Source organism: Chlorella variabilis, assembly GCF_000147415.1.
Source record: "Chlorella variabilis unplaced genomic scaffold CHLNCscaffold_14, whole genome shotgun sequence".
Classification (NCBI taxonomy): Eukaryota; Viridiplantae; Chlorophyta; class Trebouxiophyceae; order Chlorellales; family Chlorellaceae; genus Chlorella; species Chlorella variabilis.
Window position 1 is genome coordinate 515236 of NW_005435074.1, and position 10937 is coordinate 526172.

The window sequence follows — 10937 nt, forward strand, 5'->3', positions numbered from 1 at the left end:
CCTTGCCCCCCCCCCCCCTGCAGCAAACCTCCGACTACGTGCCCCAGCTGGAGGCGTTTGTGCCGCTGCTGTGCGACAACGCCAGCCCGCGCGTGGCCGCCGGCGCCGAGGCGGCCTCCGCGGCGGCGGCCGCCGCCAGCGACGCCGCGGCGGGCGCCGTCGCCGCGATCGCCGCCGACCACTGGGCCGCGCTGCGCGCGGGCTGCCTGCGCGCGCTGCTGGAGCACCTGCGCTTCTGCGCCCGCCTCTCCTACGTCTCCTACCACCTGCTCGCCATCACCTACGCCGTGCTGGACTGCGTGGAGGCGTCGGGCCGCGGCGCGCCCCAGGTGCGCGCAGCCCCGACCGGCTACTAATGCGCCGGTGTGCCGCCAGGCGGTGACACAGGTCAACAGCCCGGCATACCCAGCCCTGCCTTGGCCTGCCCCCCTGGCCCGCGTGTTCAACCGTGCCTGTTCCCTTGGCCCCGGGCGGCTGCGATGGCGCAGGGAGTGTACACCTCGCCGCGCGCGATGCTGGAGGAGGGCGGCGGGCAGGGGCAGGGGCGTGGGCAGGGCGGGCGTGTGCATGTGCAGCGCGTGCTGGACACCAGCTTCAGCCTCACCCGGGGCAGCATCAGCCACGTTGTGGCCGCATCGCCGCCTGACGTGGCGGCGCTGCTGGTGTTTGAAGAGCTGGCGCACATGACGCGGGTGGGTGGGCTGGGCGGGTGGGATGTTGCGTGTGTGCTGGTGGACGGCCCTGGCGGTAAAGGGTGGGGCCGCGAGCAAGAAGCTGCTGAGCAAGGTGCTGCTGTGGTGGCGGCGGGGAGGTGATCAGGTGCCCATGCGGCTTCCCGAGCGCGGCGACTGACTGCGTGTGCTGCGTGCCGCGCGCGGCTGCCTGCAGGATGCGGCGGAGGGTAAGAAGGTGCTTGAGTTTGTGATGCGCTACCTGGACGCCGGGGGGCGCTGGCTGGGCACGCCGGTGCTGGAGACCAGCGCCGCAGTGCTGCAGCAGGCGTGCGAGCAGGAGCACCAGCGCTACCTGCTCTTCTCCAGCCTGCTGCGCCACGTGGTGGCGGCGGAGCAGCTGACGCCCGCGGAGCGCGGCGCCGTGCTGCGCCTCGCGGTGCACGAGAGCAGGCAGCTGGAGGCGGCGCTGGCGGCGCCGGCGCTGCTGCTGGCGCTGCGCGAGCTGCCCGCTGTTATCGCCAGCCACGGCGGGCCTGGGCAGCAGGTGCCGCCGATGCCGCCGCCCTCCACGCCGCCCCGTGCCGCGCCGCTGGGTGCGGCGCCAGACGGCGGCGCCCCGGCGGCGCAGCAGGAGCTGGAGCTGGTCGCTGTGGCGGCGGGGACTGCAGCGCCCGCCAGCCTGCAGCCGCAGGTGCTGGCAGCGGTGGAGCAGCTGGCTCGGCGGGTGGAGGACAGCGGGCAGCTGCTGGAGGCTGTGGCCAGCACTGTGGCCAAGCTGCGCGGCGCGGCGCCCATCTCCACGGCGGCGCTGCAGTGCTGCGTGGCGGCGGGGCAGGCGGTCGCCTTTGCTGCGCCCAAGGTGCGCGCCTGCCGGGGCTGGGCGGCAGGGTTGCAGGTGCAGGCGGCTTTGGCTCGGGCCCTGCCCGCCGCTAAAGGTGTGCATGGCTCCAGGCCAGAGCACTGCTTGCCCCTCACTTGGCCCTCACCGCCTGCTGCCTGGCCACTCACGCGCAGGCGTCCAAGGGGGGCGGCAGCGCACCGCGCACCTTCCCCTCCTTGCTGCTCCACGAGCTGGCCGGCATCGCTGTGAGCTGGGAGCCGCAGCAGCGGCTGCTGGCCCACCAGCTGCTGCTGCAGCTGCTGCCCGCGGCGGTGGATGGGCTGAAGGAGCAGCAGGCGGCGCTGCTGCTGTCGACGGTCTGGCACGAGGCGGGGCTGGCAGCCAGCGGGCCGGCCGCGTATGTGGCCATGGATCGCACGCTGCGCGCCCTGCTGGCAGCCGCCCCCGCCGCAGCGCTGCCCCAAGCGCTCAAGCTGGCGGCAGCTCTGCAGCTGGAGGTATTGGAGGCGGGCAACGGCTCGGCGCCGGCGGACGGTGGCCGCTTGGCGGTGCTGAGCGCGGCCCAGCTGTGCGCGGTGCTGTGCATGTGCCGCTCCCTGCTGGCCGCGCTGGCCGCTCAGCTGGGGCAGCCATCGCTGCAGCAGCTTGCCGCACCCGGCTGCGAGGGCGCGCTGCAGCAGCTGGCGGTTGTGCCTGCGCAGGGGCTGGTGCTGCGGGGGCCGGACAGCGGGAACGGCCTGGATGGCGCCAGCCCAGAGGCAGCGGGCAGCCAGCGGCAGCTGTTCTGGCAGGGCTCGGCGGTGTCGCTGGCATTCAGCGCTGAGGACCAGCAGGGCGCGGAGCGCTTCCTGGCTGGCTGGCGCCAGGCAACCACGGGCGCGGCGCAGCAGGCCGCGCTGGCGTCGGCGTTGGCGGCGGTGCCTCTGTTCAAGCAGCAGGGAGGGGCGGGCGCGGGGCCCTTCCAGCCCATGCCCCTGGCCTCACTGATGCCGCGCCTCATGCAGGTGGGCTGGCTTGGGGGGGTCTGCTGCTGTGCCGGGCCGTGCTGCTGCGCACATGCTTGGCTGAATGGCACGGGCGCCGGCATGCCCCCGCCTCCCTGCTCCGCTGCGCCGCTTGTTTCTGCGCACGGAGCGGCGACACGACCAGCCACCAGCAGCCACCTCTGCCGGTGTGCCCCGTGCTGCTGCGCAGGCAGGCGGCGACTACTCCGCCAACGGCTCCCACGGCTCCAGCGACAACAGCAAGCGCGTGCAGCGGCTGCGCACCATGTACCGCCACATGCGCCAGATCTCGCTCTGCGACAGCGACCGCGCGGCGCTGGTGCGCGGCGCGGCTGGCCGCCCGAGCCGGCCTGCCTGGTTGCCGGTGCTTTGCACGCGCACATGGCCCGCAGCTTGGTGGGCCTGCACCTCGGCCTTCCAGCCTTGCATGGCCCAGGCCCAGGCGTGCTCCCGACGCGCGGCATGTGCTGCTGCCCACTGCACTGCGCCCTGCAGGCCACTATATCGCAGGAGAGCGCGGCGGAGGAGCCGGCGGGCGCCACGCTGCAGATGCGCGGCCTGGTGCTGCCGTGGCTGACCGGCAGCGAGGGCGGCGGCGGCGGCGGCGAGGGCGCGCCCACCTCTGCCGTCAAGTCAGTTGACGAGGTTCTGGCAGAGGTGGACTCCGCCCTGCAGGCAGCAGAGGAGGCCATGGAGCGAGGGAGGAGCCCCTAGCTTGCGGCGTGGCACTCTGTGGCGGGCGGCAGCGGCGGCAGCGTGGCCAGCGGCAAGGGCGGGAGCGGGAGCGGCAGCGCCCTGGCGCGCGTGCCAAACGGCTCGCTGCTGGCTGCCTGACCGCCTGCAACCTTGTGCATCTCCTGTTGCAAAAGCTTTGGGGTGCAAAACCAAGTTCAGGCCGACAGCCATTCAGCTGGGGTGCAGCGCACGGGCGTGTGCAAGGTCAAGGGCAGTACGCACGCAGCGTCACTCCCGCCTTCCAGTGCACTGCTGGCTGGCACACTCCCGCCGCGTGCCAACACTCGTCCTCTTCTTCCGCCTCCCAACATCCCCCGCAACCTCTCTCCCTGCGTCTGAAGCCCGCTCCTGTCGCCCTACTGCCCCTGCCCTCCAAGCGCGGGAAGCCACCGCGGGCCTCCCACAGCCTCGCTGCGGCCCCCAGCAATCCCAACATCGATCATGGAGTTTGATCTGGAGGGTATGGGCCTGCGGGAGCCCGAGGACTGGACGCCAGCGGCTAGGACCGACGGGGAAGCTTCACTTGGAGCGGACTTTGCCGAGCAGGTGGGGCTGCGGCAGGGTTGGGGAGGGTGCCCTGGGCGAAACCCAAATGGCCAATTGGCTGCAGCGGGCCGGAGGGGAGGGCGGGTCGGGGGCCCGCTTCAAAAATGGAGGGAGCGGCATGTGCCCTAGCACCACGTTGCCCTTGCCCATCACCCCCGCCGATCTCAGGCAGCGGGACGGCGGGGTGTGAGTGGTGGGTTTGCTGGCGGTTTGGTGCTCCTTGCATGATTGGAGGTGATGAAAGGAGGGGCCACCCTGTGGCCGCTCCTCTGCCCCCGTCCGCTTGTCCTTTGGCTCTAGCATCGCCCCTGGGGTCCCGATGTGGGCCCTGACGGCCCCGCCCCGCGCCTGCCCCTGCCACGTCTCGGCAGCCTCGCCGGTTCGCCTTCCTGCGGCCTTGGTCTCCTTAGAACCCGCTCCCCCTTGTTTCCCTCGCTTTCTGCACCCACCCCCACTGTCCGATCACCCCCATTCTGCCGCTCCTGTGATGGACGCGCAGCAGTGTCTTGTGAACGCTGATGTGCTGCTGGTGAGGCCGCCGCCCCTCGCTGCCTGTCCCCCAGGCCCCGTGCTGACCTCGCCGACACTGCATGCCGCCTGCCCGCTGCAGGACTCGCTGCTGGACGACTGCCTCTCGGGGCACAGCCTTGGGGCCAGCCTCCTCGGGCCCTGCGACAGCATGGGGGCCGTCGACCACTTCCCCTGCATAGCGGACGAGCTGGAGGAGCAGGCCAAGCAGCTGGAGGGGGACTGGTGAGCGCCCGGGCCGCCGCGCTTCCGGGGCCTGCCGCCCGCAAGTCCAGCTGGGAGCCCCCCGCCCCTCCCACCACGCGCCCCGTCTCGAGCCTCAGGCCGCCCCCTGCTCCTTGACTCGACCCTTCCTGCAGGCTCAACCCCAGCCAGCTCGCCGCCCTGGCCGATGGCAAGGCGGTGCACCTTGCGGGCTCGGGCCGCGCCAGCCGCCTGGCGCTGCACGCTGAGCTGAAGCGCATGGAGCAGCAGCAGCAGCAGCAGCGGCAGCAGCAGCAGCAGCAGCAGGAGAAGGAGCAGCGGTCTCGGCCCGCGGAGGGCGCGGGGCCTCAGCGCCAGGCCAGCGGCGTGCGCGAGGAGCCGGTCACCCCGCAGCGCCACAGCACCGCCAACGACTCGTCCTGGAACGAGTCGCCGCTGCCCGGCGGCGGCGCCGGCCTGGATGCGGGAGAGGTGCAGTCGCCAGGTGAGCGCTGCGCTGCGCTGCGCTGCGGGGCGGCGCCTGCGCAGCCCTGGCAAGGCGCACGCCTGCGCGGCTGGGGTCCCGAGGGGCCGCCGCTGCTTGTTGCATTCCGCACTGGCACAGCGCGCGCCGTGCAGGCCAGCCGGCCGACTCTGCCTGCCTGCCTGCGCCCCCCGCCCTCCTCACCGCCTGCAGACCCCGTGAAGCTGCTGTCCCTGCCCAGCGGCCCCAGCGGCGCGCAGCGGCCCCCGCTGGCTGCCGCCATCAGCAACGCGCAGAGCGTGCGGCTGGGGCGGGAGCCGGCGCCCGGCGCCTGGCGCGGGTGTGGCAGGTGCGCCCACGCCGCGCTGCCGCTCACGCAGCAGCCATGCGTGCCGGCTAGCTGTCCCTTCCCTCCTGCCCACAGCCCCTTCGCCTTTTGCCTCGCACCCCGCACCCCGCACCCCGCCCCGCTGCTGACCCCAGCCCTCCCGGCCTCCCCTGCGTGCCCCCTCCCCTCACCCCCTCTCCGCAGAAGCGCGTGGTGCAGCCTGGAGCCGCGCCACGGCGGCGCCTGCACCGACTGCGCGGCCGTGCCGGGCCTGCTGGCCTACCCGCCGCTGGAGCTGTTCCACTCTGGCGTCAACATTGAGGAGCTGTGCAGGGTGCCAGAGGAGCTGGAGGAGGAGGCGGAGGCGGAGGGGGTGCCTGCGCCAGACACAGAGTCGGAGGGCGAGGGCGGCCGCCCCGCCGCCGCGGCAGGCTGCCTGAGCAGCGGCAAGCGGTGCGCGGAGGCGGAGGCCGACGACGGCGCCAGCCACAGCCAGAGCGGCGGCGCTGCCAGCAGCAGCAGCCCCGGCGCGGCGGTGGAGCAGCCGCGGCCCGCGGGCCCCGCAGCCAAGCGCAGGCGCGGCGGCGAGGTGGGCAGCCCAGCAGGCGGCCTGGCCGCGGCGCTTCCTGACCTGGCGGCGGCGGCGGCGGCCGCGCTGGAGCCGCCGCCGGCGATGCCGGTGCCGGAGCTCGCAGACGGCCTGGGCCCGCCCTCGCTGGCGGCGGCGGCTGCGGCGGCCATGGAGCTCTCCCTCCACCCGCTGCTCTGCATGGTGCCCGTGGCCCTGCCCCCGCCGCCGCCGGGCGCCCTGGACATGCCCCAGTTTGCGCCGCCGGTGCCGCCCATGCCGGCGCCCAGCCTGGGGGCATACCTGCGCAACCTGGGGCGCCCCGCCGGCGCGCCGCGCCTGCGCCCGCTGCCCACGGCGCCGCCGCCGACGCCGGCCGAGGCCAAGCCCGTGGCCGCCGCCGCCGCCGCCGCCACGCCCTCCAAGCCCGTCACCCGCCAGAAGCACACGCACACGCCCAGCGGCGCCGCCGCTCCTGGTGAGCACGCTGCGCCGTGCTGTGCTGCGCTGGGGCGGCGCCTGATCGGCACCAGCCCCTCGTGTGCCGCCGGCCCCGGCCCGCTCCACCCCCCTGTGCCAGCTCCGCCTGCCCACACAGCCTGCTGACCTGCCGCTGCCTGCTGCGCCCCCTGCCCTGCGCTGCCTGCCTGCAGCGGCGCCCCGCAGCTCTGGCCGCCGCACGGTGCTGCAGTGGCACACCGACAGCGTGACCGACCCGCGCACAGGCGCCGCCATCACCGCTGTGCAGCCCGGCACCTTCTGCACGCAGGTGGGTGGGTGGGTGGGTGGTGCAGCCAGCAGCCAGCAGCACCCTGCCGCTACCGGCATTGGCACCGCAGGCCGCCCCAACCGCACACCCCTGTCACCCCTCCCTCTCGCCCTCCTGCCGTGCTGACGCCGTCTTCGCCCTGCCCCCCCCTGCCCGCAGTGCTATGCCCTCAGCACCCCCGTGTGGCGCGCCGGCCCCTTTGGTGAGCACCGCTTAGCCGGCTGTGGCTGAAAGGGCGCGCCGCCGCTGCCGTGCGCCCGTCCCCTGCCTGCACCACCCCTCACCGGCCCTCTGCCTCCCCCTGTGTGGGTGCAGGCCCTAAGAGCTTGTGCAACGCCTGCGGCGTGAGGTGGATGAAGTACGCAAAGGGCTCCAAGAAGTGAGCCAGCCAGCGAGGCGGGGCGGCGGCAGGCCCGCGCCGCCGCCGCCCGCGCCGCCGATCTCCTTTCGCTGGGGCCCAGCCCGCGCCCGGGCTGCACGCGCGCAGCACGGCTGGCAGCCGCGCCGCCGGCAGCCCCGGGCCCCGCGGCAGGAGCCCCTTTTGTAGCCTCGGGCTCTCACCATATTTTTGTGTGTGACATATCATCATGATGCTGCAGCTCCCTGCTCTCTTCTCCCCGTCCGCATCTGCCCTGTTCCACCTTGTGCGCTACGTAGCCCCTTACCACCCTCTCCTCATGTGATGTACTCTGGTTGTTCCCTCTTTGCCCTCGCTCAGCCTCCGCGCCCCCTGCTTGCCTGCCGCACATCTGCGCCGGTGCGCTGTTTTTCCCAGCATCCCCAAAATTTCTATGAAAAGAAACAACTTGCCCAACGAGCCCTAGCGGGATTCTGAAACACTTGCATTTGCATTTGCATCCCATTTACGACGACGCCAGACATAACACGCACACACACACACACACACACACACACCCTGCATTGCCTTGCTTCATCATCTTGGGTCTCCCTGCTGCCCCCCGTCTCCCGCTCCTTTTGTTTCCGTCGCCTGCTGCACCGCTCGCCTCTGCGCTTTCGTTTGCTGCTTGCTGTTTGTAACACACAGCACCAACAAACATCCAAAGCCGTGGCTGCAGAGCCAGCACTGCTGCCAGGGCGTCCCCCGCTCCCCACCCAAGCCTGCTGCAGCGGGCGGGCCCAGCTTTCACCATTTGATGTCTCATCCCTCGGGCAGACTGGTGCAGGGGCATTGTGCAAGTGCCGCTTGCCGGTTCCCGCTCGTCCCTCGCAAGGGGCAGGTGCCTGCTGCCATCCCAGCGCCCACCGCGCCCAGGGCTGCGCCCCCTGCCATTCCTCCTGGCTTCTGAATCATCGATGTGTAACAGAAATGGGGCTGGCAAAAGGGCATTGGCGGTTCATTCGCAGACGGGGGACATGGGCACAGGCAATTCGTTGCACGGTGGAGAAGAGGCAGACCGGGGGGACGTGGGCAGACACAAGCGGTGCTCCAAATGAAAGGTCGATGGAAACAGGGCGACGGCAGCATCAGCGGGGGGAGCAAACAGGGGCTCTTTGGTCGCGCACACGCGTTGGTGGTACACGACACACTGAACGGCTCCGGTGGGAGCGGAAGAAAGCGGAGAATAAAGAATGCATGCAGCCATCAATCAAATTTGTCTCGCAGCAGTTTCGCACGGGTGGGAAGCTGGCGGCCTCACTTTTGGCTTGGGATTAGATCAGATGCGTGCAGTGATTCCAGCCGCCGCATGGCTGGCGGGGAGGGGAGTGTCTGCGCCACTCGGCAGCCGAGGCCCTCCGCGCGCCAGCCACGCGCGCCGCCGCGGGGGCGGGCAGCCGCCGCGTGTTGTGTTGTGTGTTGTGGTTTCCCTGGGGGTTGTCCCAGCGGGGTGGCCGGGCCGTGGCCTGCTCGGCCCAGGCGCCGCCTCAGATCTTCTGGGTGGGCGTGGTGACGGCGTTCTTGTCGGCGGTGGCCTCGGGCGTGGGGCCAGGCCCGTATTTGAGCTCCGTCAGCACCGCCTCCCACTTCTTGGCGGGCTGGCTCCAGGACAGGTCCTGGGCGATGCAGCGGTCGCGCATGGCGGTGTAGGCGGGGGTGCCGTACGTCTCGGCGGCGCGCTTGATGGTCTGGGCCACCGCCTCCGCGTCGCCCTCCTCCAGGCGGTCGGGGTTCATGGCGCCCATCTGGAAGCCCGTCACGCCCTCCTTCACAGTGTCCACCAGGCCGCCGGTGGAGGCCACCAGCGGGACGGTGCCGTACTGCGGGGGAGGGAGGGAGGGAGGGAGGCAAGGGGTGGTGGTGGTGAGCGGTTGAGTGGGGAGCGGGGGCTGAGCTGGGGGCGGGCGCGAGCAGGACAGCAGCAGCAGCACACAGCAGGCCTCGAGTGCCGGCGCGCCGCGGGGTGCGGCTGCCCGCTGCCAGCCAGGCATGCCCTCTGCTGCGGCCGCGCGCCCGGCCCGCCCCGCGCACCTGCATGGCGTGCAGCTGGATGAGGCCGCAGGGCTCGAAGCGGGAGGGCACCAGCATGAAGTCGGCGCCCGCGGTGATGCAGTGGGCCATGGGGTTGGAGAACTTGACCACGCCCGCGGCCACGCCGGGGAAGGTTTTGGAAAGCGCCTTGACCTGCGCCTCCAGAGCCTTCTTGCCAGTGCCCAGGATGACCACCTGCATCCCGCGGCGGGCGGGGAGGGAGGGAGGGAGGGGGCGCAGAGGAGGGGGTGAGCGCGTAGGGCAAGCGCCGGGGCGGGGAGGTGGCGTGCCAGCCAGCCAGCCAGGCAGGGGAGGGGAGCATGGCGCTGGCGGGCCTGCCACCCCTGGAGCGCCCCCGCGGCTCCGCTGCCCTGCCTCCACCGCCCGCCTCGCCTCCCACCCCCAGCCCGGCCCAGCCCAGCCCAGCGCCGCGCAGCCCACCTGCACGGGGGAGCCCTTGGGCAGCTTCTTCAGCGCCGCCAGCAGGATGTCCACGCCCTTCTGCTCCTCCAGGCGCCCGATGAAGCCAAAGACGGGGGTGGAGGGGTCGACGGGCAGGCCCGCCTCGCGCTGCAGCTGGCTCTTGGCAAACGCCTTGCCCGCCTCCACAGTGGTCTTGTCGTACTTGAACTTCAGGAACTTGTCCTGCAGGGGGGCGGTACGGGGCGGTACAGGGCGGTACGGGTGAGGTATGGGTGCCAGGGTACGGCAAGGAGCAAGGCATGGGGGACGGGCAGGCGCTGGCCCCGCTCAGTGCCCAGGCGGATGTGATCAGCACTGCTGGCCGCGCCCGCCGCCGCGCGCATCGCACCAGTGCGGGGCTCCACTCCTCCACGTCCATGCCGTTGACGATGCCCTCCACGCCCTTGGCCTTCACCCACTTGTCCAGCTCCACGCCCAGCTGAGGGCCGCTGGAGATCTCTGCGCAGGGCAGGGGGCAAGGGCACGGGGGCGGCCAGTGAGGGTGGGACAGAGCCGTCAGGGGCACAGGCTCCACGCCGGCGTGGCCACAGGCAACGGCCCAGCTGCTCCATCGCCGCCTCGGCTGCTCGCCACCCCCCAGCCCACGCCCCCCCAGCCCCACAGAGGCCCAGGCCCACACAGCAGCCCAGCCGGCGCTCACCTGTGGCGTAGTTGGGAGACACGGTGAGCAGCTTGTCGCAGGCCAGGATGCCGGCCTTCAGCCAGTTGAGCTTCTTGAAGCTGGTGCCGGTGGACTGCAGCAGGGGCGCTTGAAGATAGGGCGGCAGGGTCGGCGCCAGGCCGGGCCAGGGGGTAGCAGCCGGGCACGGTAGAAGCAACAGCCCCACACCCGCGGCGCCCCGCCAGCCGCCCCCTCCTCCCACCGCCCCGCTACTCCCCGCCCGGGGTCAAGTCCTCGCCTCGATGGGGCTGAGGGTCGGACTTACATTCACCTCATTCATCTTGTCCTCGTCGGCGGGGGAGGCCTCGTCAAAGACCTTGGGGTAGCCGTCGCTGAAGGTGAACAGCTCCTGTGCCTCGGAGGGCAGGCCCAGGTCGCCAAACGAGTCGCCCCAGAAGCGGCCCTGGAAGGCGATGTTGTGGATGCACAGGGCGGTCTGCAGGAGGGAAGGGGGCAGGGGGTGCAGGGGCGGTGTGGGAGGGTGGGCACGAGGCAGCAGGCGCGCATGCGCTGAGGGGGCTCAAACCCCAAGTGCCACACCGCATAGCCTGGCTGCCCTCGGGCTCGCGGAAGGGACAGGTGCCAGTGCGCAGGCGGCTCCTGTGCCACACCGCTGCCTCGCACACAGCACACACACAAGAGCGCACACACACACACACATACACGCGCGCGTGCAGGCAGCCAGGCGGGCTGGCCAGCGCACCT

General features: G+C 72.1%; 4 protein-coding genes across 4 annotated transcripts in view; 3 read left to right on the forward strand and 1 right to left on the reverse strand.

Moving 5' to 3' along the window:
• The window catches only part of CHLNCDRAFT_135622 (hypothetical protein), a gene marked incomplete at both ends in the record, with an annotated part of 1484 nt that extends 1128 nt beyond the window's left edge, over nucleotides 1-356 (forward strand). The window contains one exon of the mRNA XM_005846219.1: nucleotides 24-356. Coding sequence (XP_005846281.1) covers nucleotides 24-356 — 333 coding nt within the window. The remainder of the gene's footprint in view (nucleotides 1-23) is intronic.
• Nucleotides 357-479: 123 nt separating this feature from the next.
• On the forward strand, nucleotides 480-3233 carry CHLNCDRAFT_135623 (hypothetical protein; the record flags this gene model as incomplete). Its single annotated transcript, XM_005846220.1, has 5 exons — nucleotides 480-692; nucleotides 889-1533; nucleotides 1689-2519; nucleotides 2710-2838; nucleotides 3015-3233. The coding sequence occupies 5 exons, from the start codon at nucleotides 480-482 to the stop codon at nucleotides 3231-3233; spliced, it is 2037 nt and encodes a 678-aa protein (XP_005846282.1).
• Nucleotides 3234-3695: 462 nt separating this feature from the next.
• Nucleotides 3696-7043, forward strand: CHLNCDRAFT_135624 (expressed protein; the record flags this gene model as incomplete). The annotated part of the gene is made up of 8 exons (XM_005846221.1): nucleotides 3696-3800; nucleotides 4411-4553; nucleotides 4688-5016; nucleotides 5209-5344; nucleotides 5528-6369; nucleotides 6545-6660; nucleotides 6820-6862; nucleotides 6976-7043. 8 exons carry the CDS (start codon nucleotides 3696-3698, stop codon nucleotides 7041-7043), a joined length of 1782 nt encoding a protein of 593 aa, XP_005846283.1.
• A 922-nt stretch (nucleotides 7044-7965) lies between these two features.
• The window catches only part of CHLNCDRAFT_58262 (hypothetical protein), a 4438-nt gene continuing 1466 nt past the window's right edge, over nucleotides 7966-10937 (reverse strand). Inside the window, exons 5-10 of the mRNA XM_005846395.1 lie at nucleotides 10498-10668; nucleotides 10212-10305; nucleotides 9900-10009; nucleotides 9530-9733; nucleotides 9089-9283; nucleotides 7966-8877 (exon numbers count right to left, since the gene is read on the reverse strand). Of these exons, the coding sequence (XP_005846457.1) occupies nucleotides 8545-8877; nucleotides 9089-9283; nucleotides 9530-9733; nucleotides 9900-10009; nucleotides 10212-10305; nucleotides 10498-10668 (1107 nt within the window). The 3' untranslated portion in view covers nucleotides 7966-8544. The remainder of the gene's footprint in view (nucleotides 8878-9088; nucleotides 9284-9529; nucleotides 9734-9899; nucleotides 10010-10211; nucleotides 10306-10497; nucleotides 10669-10937) is intronic.